Here is a 21,859-nt window from a genome sequence, read left to right as displayed (position 1 = left end):
CGCGGTGATGTATGCTCAGCGCAAACCGCGCTCGGAAGTCGGGCGTGGGTATTTAGCCGTAATGGGTAACTTTATATTGGAGTAAAATGTATGAAATTACTTAATAATTTGAGGTATGAATATACTTAAAAGAGATAGAACTTAATAAATCTCAAAATCCTAACCAAGTTTGGTTTTGCTATAATGTTGTAGTTTCCGCATTAAAAAAAATAAAGGAGCTTACACACACAACCTCTTCCTTTAGGGAACAACCATACTCGTTCCTGTCAATTTATCTCCCGTGGCGTGGTTTCAGGCTATAAATTTGCTGGACGCGAACTGTTAAAAAACTCCAGTCAGGTTAAATGTAAAAAGTGCAATATGAATATTGCTCTTATTTGTTGTCGACTGAGCTATTTGTAATGTAAATATGCCTTATTATAGCTGGTGCTCTTCTATTTACCTACCATATTAGCAAAGTACAGCAATTTCACTGGCTTATCTGTATTGACAAAGTAAACAATCGGAGACATAATATAGGTACTATCTAGCTAGATTATCGCCGACTATATAATTTTGTTCATTCACGGTTCCATTTCATTTCACTTATTAAAATAAACTTCGTATTTAGCCCAAAATGATTATGAAAGCATTTGTGATTCAGTAGCGACTAATGAAAATGGCTGTTATCGCGCGGTAAATATTTATATTTACAACGCAATGCATTTTCGAGTAATTCGCCAGTTTAATGATGTACGAGGTAATTAACATCCGAATTTGATATCTTGTTGAAAATTGTGCGATGAAATTATGTTTTGTTTATGTAATGTATTTAAGCTGAATGCGGTTCAGATAAGTCTTTTTATCCACCAATGAGATATAGTGCTTTAATACTTACTATATTTTGATGTACAGTCAGCACCAAATAGTTCGTATACTGAAAGTGGCCAAAAAGTTGACAATACAACCTTTCGCGAATGAAAGATCCGCTAGATGGCGGGACGTGGATGTGGGGTCTGACTGCTGCGTGATTGGTGGATTTTGACATATCTGTCAATGTCATGTCAAAAATAACCAATCGTGCAGCATTTGGACCTCGCGTCTACGTATTGCCATCGTGCGGATTTTTCATTCGCGAAAACCCTCGTAGGTACAGTCAGCGTCAAAAAATTCGTGACACCCAAAGTGGCCAAAAAGTTGATAACACAACCTTATTTCAATTGTAACAGAGACGTGGTGCAAACTTATTGGCTACTTTGGGTGTCACGAACTATTTGACGCTGACTGTAAGACAAAAGTTCAGGTGGCAGGACAATTCCATTAACGAAAAAGTTTATTTGTACAGAATCTCCAAGACGTGTAGTTATAGTAATATCGCTGTCTATAAAACATTGATCACTAAATACATAACAGCCAAATTAGACACAGGGTGGTACGTAGCCATGGGAGGAAATTAAAAGTCACTGGCTACGTCTACGCAAGCCGCAGTAAAGAAAAAGTTAGAAGCAGGAAATAAAGAAAGTTGGCAAAAACTAATATCCCCAACACGAGTTGTCCAACTCCGACAAGTGTGTTGTCTGATAATTCCAAATCCGTCCATGTCACGATGGCGGAGACACAAACTGTGACGTTGGATGTAATTTGTCATGACTCTTTTTGTAATTTCACTGCAGATTACAAACTTTTACTCACATTGCAAATAACATGCCAAACAGTTTAGTGTACAAAAAAGTGGTTTCCATGTTAATTAAAAATAGGTTTCAGCCGAAATATTCAAATATGTACTCGTAGTTAAAGTGGGCAGTCTGGTAGGTATCAGAAAAACTACGTAGTCAGGTCGAAAATACCTACAATTAACGGAAATTGTGATCACAAAAGCGCAAAACAAATGCGTTACGCATTCCTGCTGCAGTTGGGGCCGCAGCAGCTTATGTCCTTGACGAATGGCGCTGGCCAGCCGCCAAGCTTGCTTAGTAAGCTCGCTATAGTCCAGTCATTATAGTAAGTTCACCTCGGAATTCGAGATACCCAGCTGTAAGTCTGTAAATACGTGTATATTGACACCCTAAAAGTTGTCTCAAAACCTACATATGGTAGGGTGTAAGCAACTATTAAATTTCAAGGTCAACGGTCGCAAAAATCGGTTTTTTGCGCTTTTTTTAGAAATATCTCATTTCCTGTGGGTTTTTTGCTATTTGTATTTATTATCAATATTGTAGAATACTAAATTCTCTACAAATTTTGTTTAAAAACTTTTTTTATACGGTGAACCGTTTTCGAGATAGAGGGCGGAGAGCGCGCGGTCACTGCATCACTTCAGGTCTACTTAAGCGGTTTAGATTTTTCATACAAAAGGATTTTCCCGCTAATTCCCGTGGGGATTTCGGTAATTACTTGTTGTAAATAAGCTTTAAGTTTACTGTACCTACATGCCAAATTTCAAGCGTCTAACTTCTGTTAAGCGTTTAGATTTTTCATACAAAAGGATTTTCCCGCTAATTCCTGTTCCCGTGGGAATTCCTAAGTATACTATAACCTGCCCAGGTGTATGAAGAATAATTGTACCAAGTTTCGTTAAAATCCGTCGAGTAGTTTTTGTTTCTATAAGGAACATACAGACGGACAGAGTTCTATACATGAAATATATTTTCAAAATAACTATCAGGGGGTGATTAGTGATCGATACTGATGCCAAAAATGCAATCAGTAAAATTTTTGTCTGTCTGTCTGTCCGTCTGTATGTTCCTTATAGAAACAAAAACTACTCGACGGATTTTAACGAAACTTGGTACAATTATTCTTCATACACCTGGGCAGGTTATAGTTTACTTAGGAATTCCCACGGGAACAGGAATTAGCGGGAAAATCCTTTTGTATGAAAAATCTAAACGCTTAACGGAAGTTAGACGCTTGAAATTTGGCATGTAGGTACCTTAGTAAACTTAAAGCTTATTTACAACAAGTAATTACCGAAATTCCCACGGGAATTAGCGGGAAAATCCTTTTGTATGAAAAACCTAAACCGCTTAAGTTGACCTGAAGTGATGCAGTGACCGCGCGCTCTCCGCCCTCTATCTCGAAAACGGTTCACCGTATAAAAAAATTTTTTAAACAAAATTTGTAGAGAATTTAGTATTCTACAATATTGATAATAAATATAAATAGCAAAAAACCCATAGGAAATGAGATATTTCCAAAAAAAGCGCAAAAAACCGATTTTTGTGACCTTTGACCTTAAAATTTAATAGTTGCTTAGTACACCCTACCATATGTAGGTTTTGAGACAACTTTTAGGGTGTCAATATACAAGTATTTACAGACTTACAGCTGGGTATCTCTAATTCCGAGATTCTTACCTAATTTAAGCTTAAATGACTGGACTACTAAACCTTTTCGTGTTCTTCAGATCGCTATTGGCGGGACCATGGCGGTTGGCTATTGACAGTTAGTAGGCGCGCACACCGTTGATTTTTAGTTGGCCGATAGTTGTACCCGATTTTAAATTGTATGAAGAATCGGCCAAATCGAATCGGTGTAGTGTGCGCACTCCCATACATGCCCATACTGATCAACTGCCCGACTAAACTATCGGCCGACGAAAAATCAACGGTGTGCGCCTACTCTTAAAGGATAGTTTTTAAAGAATATTCGTCATTTGTGTTACATAAATTAATAAATTAGTCATGCTAAGCTATTGTGCGAGTGGATTCACCACAATAGTCCAGCGCGGCGGCGAGATTTGAACCAGCGTTTCTCGGATCTCGATTTCTACTGTAGGTTCTATTGTCACCTTGGAATTGATAATATAGGGATGAGAATTTCTCCACCACTACTAACCCACATTTTGAAGTTTAACTTTAGAAGAGGTTTATAGTTGACTTACTCAGTTGCATGATGAAATTCTGTCCGTATCAGTGGTACCTAACTTTTACTTCCAATACCTACATAATACACCTGTAGTACCTAGGCTCTAACTCACAGCACAGCTACTTGTGTCAGTTCGAAATATCCGAGAGGCAAAATCCAACGATCTCGGCTGTAGGTGAAACTAAAACTGCGAAGTTTTGTCTAGTCGAGTGGATTGCGGCGCTTAGTTCCGCGGCACCGTGTACCGGCGCCCACAGTCTGATTTGTAAGAGCCAACTCAAAAAATTACAGCAATATTTCTCAGAACAGTGAGTTGGTTACAGTTACAGCAAGTTATTTTAGGATTTTTTCAACACGTTATATTATCTAAAGGGCATAGATCAATTTACTAATTTATCTGGAAAGGATTTCAGGGATTTTCACTTCCCGAATTTGATGTTTAAATAAATTGAAATATTTTTTCACATCGTCATTTTTTCACATTGTCACATCATAGCTTACAAATATTAGTGCCTCTACACATTAGATGGCATAATGTAGAGGTCATAATGTGAACCTTTAAATATTAATATATTTAAATATAAATATATTTGTTAATAGTATTAACAAATATGTAACATTTTTATAGTTAGACTTTTTACTTGTAAGTAATATATATTTTTAACCTAGTGTTTTCAGTCTATAAATTTGCCCTATTATTTTTATCATGTAAATTAAGATTTTTAAATATTTTCTTTTAAAGTGAGCAGGCGTTTTCGCTTACCTTATGGTACATATGCGCTCGCCGTTACGTAACACGGACGCTCTTGTTCGAAACATCCAAACCTGGGCTAAGTGTTGGCTGCATGGAATATTTAAATGACTCTACATTTTCATGCAGCGATAATCCTCCGAGTCTCAATTTGCTTCTTTGAAGAGCCACTTTAAATTTATGGTCGCATCATTTCCCCTGTTTTATAAGTCTTTCAAGGGGCGTTGTTTACCTATTTCTTTTTCTAAAAGTAGAGCAAGATGTACCTATGTGTATCCTAAAAACACGTGTAGGGGTTTGATACAAGGATTTTCGTAGTCGGATTTTTCGTATAAATTCATAATTTTCTTCATTCAGTAAGTAGCCTTCGTTTTTTTAGTTAATTCCAAACATTTATTAATACACTGTAATTAATTTTCTTTTCATTTTAAAGTATATTGACTGGTCAATGGGCATTGTAGTCGTAGTCGCTGCGTGTAAATCCCGCCCAACATACAAAGAGGACAGCAATTAGAGAAGTTGTAAAGTTGAAAGAAATCCATTTGGGCTTAGTGCCGCCATTGTTTGGAAGCATAATGGTGTTTTGTGCCGCCATGATGAATTTTCTAGTGGATATTATAGGGAGATGATATTATCTTGTCGTGGTATTTGGACTTTTCATCCAAGTAGATTAAGAATATATTATTCTTATTAAAATATAACTTGATTCATATTATCAGCCAACAACTTTATACAAAAGGTGCTCAAAAATATAAGTTCTTTGTAGGTAATAATATAATCAAAGAGCCATGAGCTTCACAGGCAATAACCAAGTTTTCGTATTAAATGGACAGTTGAACTGTTTCTGAGGTTTATTTGAAAAGTTGAGGATAGCTATTGTGACAACTATAGTTATTGACTGTTGAACTTATAAATGTTATTATGTAGTTTTTGGTCGATTTATTTTTTTGAAGTTTGGACATAACTCATAAGTTAGTCATGTCAACTCATAATATGTGATCTACATCATTAGGATTCGTTAGCCGAATTAACAACCGAATTGAGAACCTCCTCCTTTTGTTGAAGTCGGTTAAAATAGATTACTTAAGATACAATATGAGCTCCGATAAAACGATAAAAACATTCCAACTTTTTTCTTTACAAGTCATCAAACCGATATACCCACTTATGTCCAGACGTCTACCCATTTCATTAGATTTTATTAAGATAAGTTTTATTATTTGACTTCAAATACTTACGTTACATAATATTGAAAAACTTTTGAATTATTTTAGCCGATACGTTCTGTGGAACACAGTCGGCACTTGAATAAATATTGTCAAATTAAATGCCGTGTGCGGCGCGGTGATGTATGCTCAGCGCAAACCGCGCTCGGGAGTCGGGCGTGGGTATTTAGCCGTAATGGGTAACTTTATATTGGAGTAAAATCTATGAAATTACTTAATAATTTGAGGTATGAATATACTTAAAAGAGATAGAACTTAATGAATCTCAAAATCCTAACCAAGTTTGGTTTTGCTATGTTGTAGTTTCCGCATTAAAAAAAATTAAAGGAGCTTACACACACAACCTCTTCCTTTAGGGAACAACCATACTCGTTTCTGTCAATTTATCTCCCGTGGCGTGGTTTCAGGCTATAAATTTGCTGGACGCGAACTGTTAAAAAACTCCAGCCAGATGAAAATAAATGTAAAAAGTGCAATGTGAAAATTGCTCTTATTTGTTGTCGACTGAGCTATTTGTAATGTAAATACGCCTTATATTATATCTGGTGCTTTTCTATTGGTACCTACCATATTAGCAAAGTACAGCGATTTCACTGGCTCATCTGTATTGACAAAGTAAACAATCGGAGCCATAATATAGGTCGTACTATCTAGCTAGATTATCGCCGACCATATAATTTTGTTCATTCACGGTTCCATTTCATTTCACTTATTAAAACAAACTTCGAATTTAGCCCAAAATTATTATGAAAACATTTGTGATTCAGTAGCGACTAATGAAAATGGCTGTTATCGCGCGGTAAATATTATATTTACAACGCAATGCATTTTCGAGTAAGTCGCCAGTTTAATGATGTACGAGGTAATTAACATCCGAATTTGATATCTTGTTGAAAATTATGCGATGAAATTATGTTTTGTTTATGTAATGTATTTAAGCTGAATGCGGTTCAGATAGGTTTTTTTATCCACCAATGAGATATAGTGCTTTAATACTTACTATTTGATGTACAGTCAGCACCAAATAGTTCGTATAGTACTGAAAGTAGCCAAAAAGTTGACAACACAACCGTATTCCAATGAGGGTTTTCGCGAATGAAAGATCCGCTAGATGGCGGGACGTGGATGTGGGGTCTGACTGCTGCGTGATTGGTGGATTTTGACATATCTGTCAATGTCATGTCAAAAATAACCAATCATGCAGCATTTGGACCTCGCGTCTACGTATTGCCATCTGGCGGATTTTTCATTCGCGAAAACCCTCATTGTAACAAAGGCGTGTTGCGAACTTTTTGGCTACTTTGGGTGTTACGAACTATTTGACACTGACTTTAAGACAAAAGTTCAGGTGGCAGGACAATTCCATTAACGAAAAAGTTTATTTGTACAGTATCTCCAAGATTAAGTACTCGTACCAAAAGTAGGTTACGTGTAGTAATTAATATCACTGTCTATAATCCCAACTAATATTATAAATGCGAAAGTATCTCTGTCTGTCTGTCTGTCTGTTACGCTTTCCCGCTTAAACCTCGCAACCGATTTTGATGAAATTTGGCATAGAGATAGTTTGAGTCCCGGGAAAGAACATAGGATAGTTTTTATCCCGGTTTTTGAAACAGGGACGCGCGCGATAAAGTTTTTCTGTGACAGACAAAATTCCACGCGGGCGAAGCCGCGGGCGGAAAGCTAGTACATTTTACAACTTTAATCACTACATACATAACAGTCAAATTAGACACAGGCTGGTACGCAGTCATGGGAGGAAATTAGAAGTCACTGGCTACGTCTACGCAAGCCGCAGTAAAGAAAAGTTAGAAACAGGAAATAAAGAAAGTTGGCAAAAACTAATATCCCCAACACGAGTTGTCCAACTCCGACAAGCGTGTTGTCTGATAATTCCAAATCCGTCCATGTCACGATGGCGGAGACACAAACTGTGACGTTGGATGTAAATTGTTATAACTCTTTTTGTAATTTCACTGCAGATTACAAACTTTTACTCACATTGCAAATAACATGCCGAACAGTTTAGTGAACAAAAAAGTGGTTTCCATGTCAATTAAAAATAGGTTTCAGCCGAAATAACCAAATAGGTACTCGTAGTTAAAGTGGGCAGTCTGGTAGGTATCAGAAAACCTACGTAGTCAGGTCGAAAATACCTACAATGAACAGAAATTGTAGTCACAAAAAGCGCAGAACAAATGCGTTACGCATTCCAGCTGCAGTTGGTCCGCAGCAGCTTATGTGGGCTCCTTGACGAATGGCGCTGGCCAGCCGCCAAGCTTGCTTAGTACCCTTGCTAAACCTTTGCGTGTTCTTCAGGCCACTATTGGCGGGACCATGGCGGTTGGCTATTGACAGTTAAAGTTTTGTTTTTTTAAAGAATATTCGTCATTTGTGTTACTTAAATTAATAATTAGTCATGCTAAGCTATTGTGCCAAGCCGTGTGGTGACGGCAGAGTAGAATACATTTGTCACCAACCCCTACTCTTCCCGCGGGTGTCGTAAGAGGCGACTTAGGGACTACACATCAAACAGAGAATGGGCAGCAGCGCTCTCTGAAAAAACATCAATCTTTTAAACTGCGATCTCCAACCCGCCTGCCAAGCGTGGAGATTATGGCAAAACCCTCCACTATAGTGGAGGAGGCTCATAGTCCAGCAGTGGACTGTAAAGGGCTGTTGATGATGAAGCTATTGTGCGAGTGGATTCACCACAATAGTCCAGCGGCGGCGAGATTTGAACCAGCGTTCCTCGGATCTTGATTTCTACTGTGGGTTCTATTGTCACCTTGGAATTGATAATATAGGGATGAGAATTTCTCCACCACTACTAACCCACATTTTGAAGTTTAACTTTAGAAGAGGTTTATATTTGACTTACTCAGTTGCATGAAGAAATTCTGGTCGTATCAGTGGTACGTAACTTTTACTTCCAATACCTACATAATACACCTGTAGTACCTAGGCTCTAACTCACAGCACAGCTACTTGTGTCAGTTCGAAATATCTGAGAGGCAAAATCCAACGATCTCGGCTGTAGGTGAAACTAAAACTGCGAAGTTTTGTCTAGTCGAGTGGATTGCGGCGCTTAGTTCCGCGGCACCGGCGCCCACAGTCTGATTTGTAAGAGCCAACTCAAAAAATTACAGCAATATTTCTCAGAACAGCGAGTTGTTTACAGTTAGGTACAGTAAGCTATTTTAGTATTTTTTAGGAATCAGTTTATTGTTTAGTACGCAATTATTGACAGAATAAATCATTACGTTACATAATATAATCTAAAGGGCATATAAATTATTCATTTTCAGCAGTTGTCTGAAGGCTAGGAAGTTGCGCCTCTACATAACGTCTTAGCGAAGTGATTGCAATCAAAATCGCACGTTACGTTTTTTGTAAACTTTTCCGTTTTTCCTGGCCTCGGTGGATGGATGAAGTATGAGAGGTTTCTTCAGAAATAATTAGAGATGTTCTGTTTCAAATTATATTGCAGATAACCAATATGTACAGAGGTTGGTGTGCGACCGATTGAACATTGTTAAATATTTCTAAGTGACACATTTAGTACGAGAAAGAATAAAGAAAATCTGATACTATGTTTTGTTTTACATTTCAATTTGGAGGTGGTGCCGAGTGCAAAAGTAAATGATGTAATATTGTGACTAATTACAAGTAGGCACACCGTTGTACGTATATTTTTAACTTCATAGCACAAATGACTAAAACGTGTGTTTTCAATCAAAAGTTTTCTAGTACCTATAACAGTTCACGTAAAATAGGATGTGTAATTCTCTTTTAAAGTGAGCAGGCGTTTTCGCTTACCTTATGGTACATATGCGCTCGCCGTTACGTAACACGGACGCTCTTGTTCGAAACATCCAAACCTGGGCTAAGTGTTGGCCGCATGGAATATTTAAATGACTCTACATTTTCATGCAGCGATAATCCTCCGAGTCTCAATTTGCTTCTTTGAAGAGTCACTTTAAATTTATGGTCGCATCATTTCCCCTGTTTTATAAGTCTTTCAAGGGGCGTTGTTTACCTATTTCTTTTTCTAAAAGTAGAGCAGGATGCCTATGTGTATCCTAAAAACACATGTAGGGGTTTGATACAAGGATTTTCGTAGTCGGATTTTTCGTATAAATTCATAATTTTCTTCATTCAGTAAGTAGCCTTCGTTTTTTTTAGTTAATTCTAAACATTTATTAATCCTTCAAGCTCCGCGAATCTAGACACAATAGATAATCAATTGTTATGACATTAATTAATGCCGTCTGGGACTCAATCGGTTAATACACTGTAATTAATTTTGTTTTCATTTTAAAGTATATTGACTGGTCAATGGGCATTGTAGTCGCTGCGTGTAAATCCCGCCCAAAATACAAAGAGGACAGCAGAAGCAATTAGAGAAGTTTTAAAGTTGAAAGAAATCCAATTGGGCTTAGTGCCGCCATTGTTTGGAAGTATAATGGTGTTTTGTGCCGCCATGATGAATTTTCTAGTGGATATTATAGGGAGATGATATTATCTTGTCGTGGTATTTGGACTTTTCATCCAAGTAGATTAAGAATATATTATTCTTATTTCAATATAACTTGATTTATATTATCAGCCAACAACTTTGTACAAAAGGTGCTCAAAAATATAAGTTCTTTGTCGGTATAATAATATAATCAAAGAGCCATGAGCTTCACAGGCAATAACCAAGTTTTCGTATTAAATGGACAGTTGAACTGTTTNTTAAAGATAAAAACGTTTATGTGCACTTAATATGTAACAATAACATTAAACATTGCATTTTGACAAACTCTAGATAAACTTTAGGATACAGACTTCATAATAAAATCTGAGAGAACACACATTTTACAAAAGTGTGCTTTAGTGAGTACAAATTATTAACCAAATGTTGCATGGCAAGGACACCAGGTCACCAGTAATTTGTCCAGGCATGCCATGTCAATATTAATATATTTGTTTAGTTATTTAATTTTTAGCGTTAAGAGTCGCATCTCTAATTTGAAAATTATAAATAACTTGAAAAAATCGAACTGCCTAAGGCGGGAATTGAACCCACGACCTTCCGCTTGCCGGGCGACTGCTCTTCCAACTGAGCTACTTAGACACTGGATGAACCCGTCGTCGTCGTGGGTTCAATTCCCGCCTTAGGCAGTNGCTGTTGATGATGAAGCTATTGTGCGAGTGGATTCACCACAATAGTCCAGCGGCGGCGAGATTTGAACCAGCGTTCCTCGGATCTTGATTTCTACTGTGGGTTCTATTGTCACCTTGGAATTGATAATATAGGGATGAGAATTTCTCCACCACTACTAACCCACATTTTGAAGTTTAACTTTAGAAGAGGTTTATATTTGACTTACTCAGTTGCATGAAGAAATTCTGGTCGTATCAGTGGTACGTAACTTTTACTTCCAATACCTACATAATACACCTGTAGTACCTAGGCTCTAACTCACAGCACAGCTACTTGTGTCAGTTCGAAATATCTGAGAGGCAAAATCCAACGATCTCGGCTGTAGGTGAAACTAAAACTGCGAAGTTTTGTCTAGTCGAGTGGATTGCGGCGCTTAGTTCCGCGGCACCGGCGCCCACAGTCTGATTTGTAAGAGCCAACTCAAAAAATTACAGCAATATTTCTCAGAACAGCGAGTTGTTTACAGTTAGGTACAGTAAGCTATTTTAGTATTTTTTAGGAATCAGTTTATTGTTTAGTACGCAATTATTGACAGAATAAATCATTACGTTACATAATATAATCTAAAGGGCATATAAATTATTCATTTTCAGCAGTTGTCTGAAGGCTAGGAAGTTGCGCCTCTACATAACGTCTTAGCGAAGTGATTGCAATCAAAATCGCACGTTACGTTTTTTGTAAACTTTTCCGTTTTTCCTGGCCTCGGTGGATGGATGAAGTATGAGAGGTTTCTTCAGAAATAATTAGAGATGTTCTGTTTCAAATTATATTGCAGATAACCAATATGTACAGAGGTTGGTGTGCGACCGATTGAACATTGTTAAATATTTCTAAGTGACACATTTAGTACGAGAAAGAATAAAGAAAATCTGATACTATGTTTTGTTTTACATTTCAATTTGGAGGTGGTGCCGAGTGCAAAAGTAAATGATGTAATATTGTGACTAATTACAAGTAGGCACACCGTTGTACGTATATTTTTAACTTCATAGCACAAATGACTAAAACGTGTGTTTTCAATCAAAAGTTTTCTAGTACCTATAACAGTTCACGTAAAATAGGATGTGTAATTCTCTTTTAAAGTGAGCAGGCGTTTTCGCTTACCTTATGGTACATATGCGCTCGCCGTTACGTAACACGGACGCTCTTGTTCGAAACATCCAAACCTGGGCTAAGTGTTGGCCGCATGGAATATTTAAATGACTCTACATTTTCATGCAGCGATAATCCTCCGAGTCTCAATTTGCTTCTTTGAAGAGTCACTTTAAATTTATGGTCGCATCATTTCCCCTGTTTTATAAGTCTTTCAAGGGGCGTTTACCTATTTCTTTTTCTAAAAGTAGAGCAGGATGCCTATGTGTATCCTAAAAACACATGTAGGGGTTTGATACAAGGATTTTCGTAGTCGGATTTTTCGTATAAATTCATAATTTTCTTCATTCAGTAAGTAGCCTTCGTTTTTTTTAGTTAATTCTAAACATTTATTAATCCTTCAAGCTCCGCGAATCTAGACACAATAGATAATCAATTGTTATGACATTAATTAATGCCGTCTGGGACTCAATCGGTTAATACACTGTAATTAATTTTGTTTTCATTTTAAAGTATATTGACTGGTCAATGGGCATTGTAGTCGCTGCGTGTAAATCCCGCCCAAAATACAAAGAGGACAGCAGAAGCAATTAGAGAAGTTTTAAAGTTGAAAGAAATCCAATTGGGCTTAGTGCCGCCATTGTTTGGAAGTATAATGGTGTTTTGTGCCGCCATGATGAATTTTCTAGTGGATATTATAGGGAGATGATATTATCTTGTCGTGGTATTTGGACTTTTCATCCAAGTAGATTAAGAATATATTATTCTTATTTCAATATAACTTGATTTATATTATCAGCCAACAACTTTGTACAAAAGGTGCTCAAAAATATAAGTTCTTTGTCGGTATAATAATATAATCAAAGAGCCATGAGCTTCACAGGCAATAACCAAGTTTTCGTATTAAATGGACAGTTGAACTGTTTCTGAGGTTTATTTGAAAAGTTGAGGATAGCTATTGTGACAACTATAGTTATTGACTGTTGAACTTATAAATGTTATTATGTAGTTTTTGGTCGATTTATTTTTTTGAAGTTTGGACATAACTCATAAGTTAGTCATGTCAACTCATAATATGTGATCTACATCATTAGGATTCGTTAGCCGAATTAACAACCGAATTGAGAACCTCCTCCTTTTGTTGAAGTCGGTTAAAATAGATTACTTAAGATACAATATGAGCTCCGATAAAACGATAAAAACATTCCAACTTTTTTCTTTACAAGTCATCAAACCGATATACCCACTTATGTCCAGACGTCTACCCATTTCATTAGATTTTATTAAGATAAGTTTTATTATTTGACTTCAAATACTTACGTTACATAATATTGAAAAACTTTTGAATTATTTCAGCATTATTAAAGTCCATGCCAAAAGAAAATGCACATTATAACAAATCGGTAGAGTAGGAACTATATTTGATTGCAAAATAATGTTAAGGATACTGAAACAATTCAATTTTATCCCGATGCATTAACGAAATTGACAGTCTATTGGCGCAAACTATAGGTCCATTAAGTAGCCTCCCACCGATGGGGCTTAATAGTTAATTAGGGCTCTTTCACCGGCCTGTCCGAGGGCTCCGGAGACAGGGACTACGCGCGACAAGCCGCCGCGACAGCTGTGACTGATTAGTACCGCTGTTTGATTGATATCTGCTGATAGTAGGTACATAGTAGATATACTTATATGTATAGATTAGGGGACTATAATTAGGTTATCGAAGCTACGGAATAGAATAGTTTTTTATTTGAAAGAAAGACATACAAGCAGGAAAGACATAGGTACATAATGAAAGAGATACACAAATGGACAGATTAGCATACATCAAGACCGTGCCAGGGCTTGTCTCGAAACTGATTTTCTACGGAGAGCACATCTTCAAGGAACATTCCTTGTGCATGGGCCTACCTTCTGCATAAATATCCTCAATCTCAAATCTCGTATACGAATATAAAGACATAAAAATTATTGGCATATTAATAATCATGCCATCATTATTATTCTCTACTATAGGAGCACGTTCCTCTCTAATTTGCCAGAAGCAAAATGGAGGATTTAGCCTACTAACACTTCCCGGGCCAGGCTGTTTGGGAGGTACTTTTTCTTAAAAATATACTAAAATACGATACTGTGATCTTAAGAACAGTTTAAGCCCTTGTAAATCTTATTTACTGGGTCGACCCCGATAAGCTCGTAGTCGGGACAGACTTAACTAGGTTTCACTAAGGACAAATTTTGCTACCCTATTAAGTAGGTATGTTTTACAAATATTTCAAATTTAACATAATTTACAATATTTTTACAATTTGGAATTAACTCGCCAATATTCCATACGGGGATTCCATCCCAATCATCTCGCATGAGCTGGAATCGGCTCCAATCAGCTCACTTATTAATTAACAAGAGGAATACTTTATCACACTGCACATAAATTACGTTAATCGATTCCGTGTAATCGCTTCGAGCCGAATATTACGGTCGAGTTAATACATCGAGTTGAAAAGCATGATGGCTCGAAAAATACTGTTGAAATTTTGTGAAACGAAGTGTTTGGACGAACCTTACCTCATTTGTTGCTTAACTTTATCATTAAAATATTCCCACCTCTCGTTCCCACCACTGCAACTCCTGTGTAGCCAGGATCTACAGCTTGACCGCCACAAAAACCCAACCAATGAAGGTCAAGTTTGTCCCGGGGGAAAGTTAAACTGTCATTGGACCCGCAACGAAATTAATCAGAAGAACATAGGAGGAGTTCGAAATTAAGGTTCTTAACTTTATCAGTTAACTCTACAAATCACCTATTCTATTTACCTACAGCAGAAGTATTTACCTACACAAAACGTTTTAAAACTTTTTTCAAACCATTCACAAAATAGGCATTGATCGAGTCTACAGTTTGAAACAATCCAAAACTCCGCAAGCATTTTAAAAAACAAATTCGCCAACAATCCGACGCGGGTGTAACAATCAAATTAAACCGGCCCTAAAACTTTTACAATAACCATTTATATTGATAAGGGTCTAATTGTCTATTAATTAAATATTAAAACGGCGGCAATCTGCCAAGCGCAGGATCTAAAAACTCTTCTACCTTTTGTTGTAGTGTGGTTCAAGGTGAATGGCGTAGCGTTAAATAAGTGCGTTGCTGGCAACTACTTTTAAAAGTAATATGTGTTACCAGCTATGAGACCACGGATTAATTATTGCAAATCAAAGTAGCTTTTTTAAGTAATATGCTTGTTTTTGATAACTTTTTCACCCGAGAGGTGTAACTGCTAGCTTACCCAGAAGATGCCTGTCGTATCTTTAAGGTCTTAGAAAAAAATATTGTACAAGTATAAGGTTCGTATTCCTTTATTCATGGTAACCTTTTATTAAAATACAAAGTTGAATGAAATATTACAAATGAAGTATAAAAAGATTCAAAAATCTTGGAAGCTGACGATCTTCAATGTTGACCAACTACAATTTGCTTCAGCTTGACACGATAAAGGTTATTATCGGTTAAAGCAATTGAACAGGTATTCTCTATAGTGGTTCAAAGTGGCCCTATACTAGTAGGTACCTACTTAATAGATAAAGGGGTACCGTAGAGCCGCATTTCAATTGTCCGCCAGTACTTATCCCTTGTAAAGCGCCGCTAAGGCGCGTGTATCGTTCCGATTACTCCGGAACGGCCACTTAAGGGGAAGCTGCCGTTTAGAGCATATAAACGAAATCCTAATGTAGCCTGGGATCTTCTTAATCGTCCGATACAACCATTATGTGCTTAGATTAAATGCTTTCCCTGTATTTGGAGCACTTAGTTTATTGGGCCACTGTAAAATTAATAAACAAACGTTGTGATATTATCGGTATCGTATCGTTGTATCGTTTGGAGTAAAATTTTCTGATAATTGACAATTTCAGGTATGCCCAAATCCAAAGTTCACTTAAAGGGATGCACCGACTATATTAAAGTGTGAAATGAGCAATCGGTGATTTTATCGGATTTTGTAATTGTTGAGCTTCCGATGTTTCTTCATTCTTGCATTTGATTTTACAAAACATTGGTTAATTTAGGAACCAGTTGTTCCGTGAACATTGTCGCAATATCGGAAACTCAAGAATTGGGAGAGTTTTCTTTATTTTGCTCTACCGATGCTCTATTACTCGAATATTAATGTTACTGTGTATTTATAAAAATGTTTCACATTAAAAACTATAGGTACAGCATTAATTTTATAGAAGATATTTGATTGTCCTCAGGTGGCAGGAGTGGTGGGACGAGCCGATGTCCTGGCCTGTATGTTCTTCCTATCTTCTCTGCTTCTTTATCACGGGTAAGTAGGATGAAATTCCTTAATATATCTATCTATCTATATAAATAAAAATGAATTGATGTTCGTTAGTCTGATTATAACTCGAGAACGGCTGGGCCGATTGAACTGATTTTGGTGTTAATATGTTTGTCGTAGTCCAGGGTAGGTCTAAACGGTGAGCAAATAAGGAAAGATTTGCTTATTTATTGCCTTTAAGGCGGAACAGAGTTCGCCGAGTCAGCTAGTTTATAATAAAAATGAAGAAAGAAACAATATTTATTTGATGCAAGTATATCATAAAAAGATGGAAAGTAACATTTTAGCGTACTTGTGCCAGTTTTCACCATCAATCCCTAATTTTTAAGTGAGCCCTGTAGTAACATGAATTTTGTTTTCAAAGGGGTCACTTAAAAATTAGGGATTGATGGTGAAAACGGGCATTAGTTGTACTAAGAGATACGCTTTGACTGAAGGCATTGTCTGTATGAAGCTAGATTTTCCTAACTTTAGACTAAGAAGTTAGTAGAAACGTAGCGTAAATGTTTTACGACCTCGTTTTGAAAACAGTCCAGTTTCACCTCTAATAGCAAAGTTCTTGATACGTTCTGCGTCTGGGTGTCGTTTACTAGAACTGAAACTTTTGTACAGCCAGTGCAACTATCATTTCTTATTGTTCTAATCATCGCTTATTAATTAAATAGGTGCGGTTGTAAAATATAATCAACGAACGTCCATCTAAATTTAAATGCTACATGCAAGCCCGCAACCGCTCGTCATCGTAAACCACCAAGCCAAGTGTATATTTAAGTAATAGAATAATATTAAGTTTAGTAATAGAATTTAAAATTATTTGCACTTCTAAAGATTTACGAGTAACTACAAATGAAACAGCATGCCAAATTGCACGCCTTTCTTGTAACGAAGGTTCCGTATTTTCGATTCTACATGTGCTTCGTGGTTCAGCGGTTAGAGAGTTACGCCCGTATTCACAAACGTTACTATGAGGTCTCACAGTTCGCGTGAACGCACAGAGTGACACACGAACCAATCACAGAGCTCTATTTAACGCTGTGTATTCGATTTACCGCTTCACTTAGGCAAGCATCGTTTGTGAATATGGGCGTGTGACTCTTGATTCAGAAGCTCGAATCCCTTTTATGACTGCTTTGGTAGTGACAAAGCTGGCTAGATCCAAAAATGCTGTGTCTTGGAGAGAACTCTGCTTCGGTAATGGCACAACAAGTCGGCCACAATAACAATTTACAACTAAAGCGAAGAGGTAATTATTAGCGGCGAGTTCGGTCGCAGGCGGCTCGCACGACGCGCCCCTATTTATCCCGGGGACAACTTATACAGGGCTGCCTTAATAAATATGTATCCTATTTTACTATCTTTCCAAACACAGATTTGATTTTTTATCAATTAAACATGGACAGTAGTTATTGTGAGGTAAGTAAGACAGTCTTCTCGTGGTGAAGTGGTCAAATGCGTCATTTCATATTGTTCCGGCAATAAAAATAACAAAACTTTAATCGGCTACCTACTGGCTTTAATCGGTTCATAAACACGGAACGAACAACCACTGATATGCAAGATGACATTGTAAACACTGTTAAGCGATATTTACCCTTTCAGATACTAGCAAAACGAGACACGGAAATGTTTTATTAGGTAACAATCAAATTCATTTGATAAGCCAGCTAAATGTGTAAGTACAGCTAAATGCCATGAGAAAAGCTAGAATACATCGAAAACCTCGATTTTTACTTATGAGAACAAAGGGGCACACAGAACTTAGCACAGCCACTGAAAACAGCTTGTTGCTATAATTCTTACAAATATTACTTACGCGACAGCCCTACCCGCAGCACGTACTTTGTCGTACTTAACGCGAACTTCGCCCGTTGTTAGTAGTTTCGCCGCACAACCGACTAAGTCCCAGCTTATTTTTGTTACAACTCATAATAATATTTTTGAACTAAAATTATATGGTACAGCTAACACAGCGCAGTTTAGCGCTATGCGGTTTTACCGTATTTAAAATTATGCGATTGAAACTCAGAAACCTGAACGTGTTTATTACACTATTTGCATTTCAATTTGCTAGGAAAATTCACTGATAATAAATTAAAGATGAAAACGTTTATGTCTTAATATGTATGTAACAATAACATTAAACACTGCATTTTGACAAACCCTAGATACATTTTAAGATACAGACTTCATAATAAAATCTTAAACAACACACATTTTACAAAAGTGTGCTTTTAGTACAAAATATTAATCAAATGATGCATGGCAAAGACACCAGGTCACCAGTGTCACCTAGTAATTTGTCAAGGCATGCAATGTCAATATTAATCTATTCGTTACAGGCAAGCAGGTCAGACCAAAATAAAAAAAATAAAAAATCAGCTTTAAAACATAAGACTATCTATGGTTCCAGGTCCTCCGGCAAGCACCGCGTGTGGTCGAGCGTCGTGCTGGCAGCGCTCAGTATGATGGCCAAGGAGACTGGTCTCACGGCGCTGCTGTTCAACATCACCTTCGACCTGTACCGGAGTTGGACTCCTATTACGAGGTACATAGGGACTAATATGGAGTTAACATTTTGCGGATTTGTACGAGTACATTCACTCTTAGGCACAAATTACATACCTAATAGAGCTCCTACAAATAAAACGTATGATCCGGACGTTAGCCGTCCGTTTGCATGGAAAATTGCATGACAATTCCAACAGTGTTTGTGGTCTTGCAAACCAAAGACGTCCTGTTAAACACGTCTAATTTAAAACAGTCTGAAATCTAAGTAATTTTTCAGTTCAATAGTTAACTAATAATTCTGAGAAAAATTTCTCCAAAAACTGCCCATTTTATCACTGAAAACCCAATTAGCTTTCAGTTAACTGTAAAATTAGATTGCTTTGAAATCAATAAAATAGTTAATCGATTGGGTGGGCAATCAGCGTGATGTAATAAGTTTGTATTGCTTTACAAATTCTAGTTGAATGTCGCGTTGACGAATTCACAAACGTTTGGTTAATTTAACTGGAGGACTTTATTGTTAAAAATGTAACAATAAAGTCCTCCAGTTGTACTAATGGTTAAATATAAACAAAATGTAACCTAATAGTTAAAAAAATTACTAAGGGTGGGTTGCACCATCTTACTTTGACTGTAACAAACATCATCATTATCATTATAGTTACGGTCAAAGTTTGGTGGTGCAACTCAGCCTAAAAGTCAAGCTAACAATAAAATTGATCATTTGACATGTGTCAAGTTTGACTATTGGTTAATACTAAAAAAAAAACTATGAATAAAAAACTGGGCCTAACTGGTATGAAAAAACCTTTTTTCAGACCATCCATAGCAGTGAAATGGAGATGGAAAAGCGACAGCGTATGCGGCAGAGTGACGCGGATGGTGGTAGCGTTGGTGCTGCTGGTCGGTGTCAGACTTACGCTGCTACAGGGCTCGCTGCCGGCGTTCTCGCCGCAGGATAACCCACCAGCTTTCCACCCTTCTTTTGCTGTCAGGTACTTAAGTCATGGACTTCTTCTCAAAAGGCTTCCTTGCACAACACTACCTTTTGGTATTTGTATCTCTGTCTACTGCTCGGAGTCGGAGGAAACGGTATTTTTAAATTAAGGCCGCACACGGCCGCCTCCTTGGCCACGCGACACTGGCCACTAAGAAAAATCTTAATTATTTCTCGACGACCAAAATCGATGTTCTTTTGTTTCTTTTAAGACATAATGATAACGAACTCTCACGCTAAATTATTATTTTCCTCGTCTCGATTTTTTTGTAAATATAAAATTGTTTGTGGTCAAGTAAGTGATAAACTCGTATCTGTGGACATTTGCTGGATTTGAAATGAAGATTGAAGATAAAGTTTAATGATTTAATTATTATTATTTATTAGCCATAAAGTACTACAAATATAGTTTCCGCTTAACAATAAATTAGTATTCTATTATAATTTTTTTAAACACAAATGTCAATAGTTACATCCTATGATTGTAACATGAGTATATTATAGGTATTTATTAATAGTTGTTATATTCAGATTAAGAAATTAGGAATAAATCAAGTTCGAGGGCAACTTCGAGTATTTAAATAAAAATAGAAGTGATCCGATTTAACGTCGTATTCTATTAGATCGTAATTATCTGTCTGGTCAGGTGGGGATGATTTTTGGATGGCTTAAACATGGAGTGCAGGTGCGGTTTTGTTCCCCAGTTGATGAAGCACCTGATGTCATGCCCTGAGTGTCCAAGCAACTGCACTCAGGAGGATTTGATGAGTGCTACTGACAACGCCACTCTTGTGGCGGAGTTTTGGGCTGACACTGTGTAGGTTTGTTGCCGACACGAAAAGAAGAACAAGAAGATCGTAATTATCACGTTCTCATTTGTTTTTTTACAGACTGATGACCTTCTGCTACCTAGCAGCATTCAACTGGTGGCTACTCCTGTGCCCCTGGACGCTGAGCCACGACTGGCAGATGGGCTCGGTGCCGCTCGTCACCAGCGGCTGGGACCCAAGGAACCTGCTCACCTGCGCCGCGCTTATAGCCTTGGTGGCGCTGTCCTACAGATGCTTCTTGGATTTGGAGGTGAATAACATATAGCTAGACATCCTGCTACCTAGCAGCGTTCAACTGGTGGCTTCTCCTGTGCCCCTGGACGCTGAGCCACGACTGGCAGATGGGCTCGGTGCCGCTCGTCACCAGCGGCTGGGACCCAAGGAACCTGCTCACCTGCGCCGCGCTCATAGCCTTGGTGGCGCTGTCCTACAGATGCTTCTTGGATTTGGAGGTGAGTAACATATAGCTAGATATTCTGCTACCTGGCAGCCTTCAACTGGTGGCTACTCCTGTGCCCTTGGACGCTGAGCCACGACTGGCAGATGGGGTCGGTGCCGCTCGTCACCAGCGGCTGGGACCCAAGGAACCTGCTCACCTGCGCCGCGCTTATAGCCTTGGTGGCGCTGTCCTACAGATGCTTCTTGGATTTGGAGGTGAGTAACATATAGGTAAGACACTCTACCGAGTGAAGTGGCGACCACGGGCTGGAAGACGTAGCGTGGGCAGGCCTCCTACTGGGTGAACCGACGATCTGGTAAAGGTCGCGGGAAGAGCCTGGATGCGGGCAGCGCAGGACCGTGCATTGTGGAAAACCTTGGAGGAGGCCTTTGTCCAGCAGTGGACGTCATTTGGCTGAAACGAACGAACGAACGAACGAACTCTACCTAGCAGCGTTCAACTGGTGGCTACTCCTGTGCCCCTGGACGCTGAGCCACGACTGGCAGATGGGCTCGGTGCCGCTCGTGACCAGCGGCTGAGACCCTCGGAACCTGCTCACCTGCGCCGCGCTCATAGCATTGGTGGCGCTGTCCTACAGATGCTTCTTGGATT

At 38.0% G+C, this 21,859-nt stretch overlaps 1 protein-coding gene across 1 annotated transcript in view; it reads left to right on the top strand.

Moving 5' to 3' along the window:
• LOC114360101 (protein O-mannosyl-transferase TMTC1) overlaps positions 1-21,859 on the top strand; it is a 194,570-nt gene that overhangs the window by 147,842 nt on the left and 24,869 nt on the right. The window contains exons 4-7 of the mRNA XM_028314666.1: positions 16,385-16,458; positions 18,884-19,018; positions 19,800-19,976; positions 20,869-21,058. Coding sequence (XP_028170467.1) covers positions 16,385-16,458; positions 18,884-19,018; positions 19,800-19,976; positions 20,869-21,058 — 576 coding nt within the window. The remainder of the gene's footprint in view (positions 1-16,384; positions 16,459-18,883; positions 19,019-19,799; positions 19,977-20,868; positions 21,059-21,859) is intronic.

Source organism: Ostrinia furnacalis, unplaced genomic scaffold (assembly GCF_004193835.3).
Source record: "Ostrinia furnacalis isolate ACB-3 unplaced genomic scaffold, ASM419383v2 OfSCF4889, whole genome shotgun sequence".
Taxonomy (NCBI): Eukaryota; Metazoa; Arthropoda; class Insecta; order Lepidoptera; family Crambidae; genus Ostrinia; species Ostrinia furnacalis.
The sequence above is the reverse complement of the archived record's forward strand: the minus strand, read 5'-3'. Positions and strand labels throughout refer to the sequence as shown.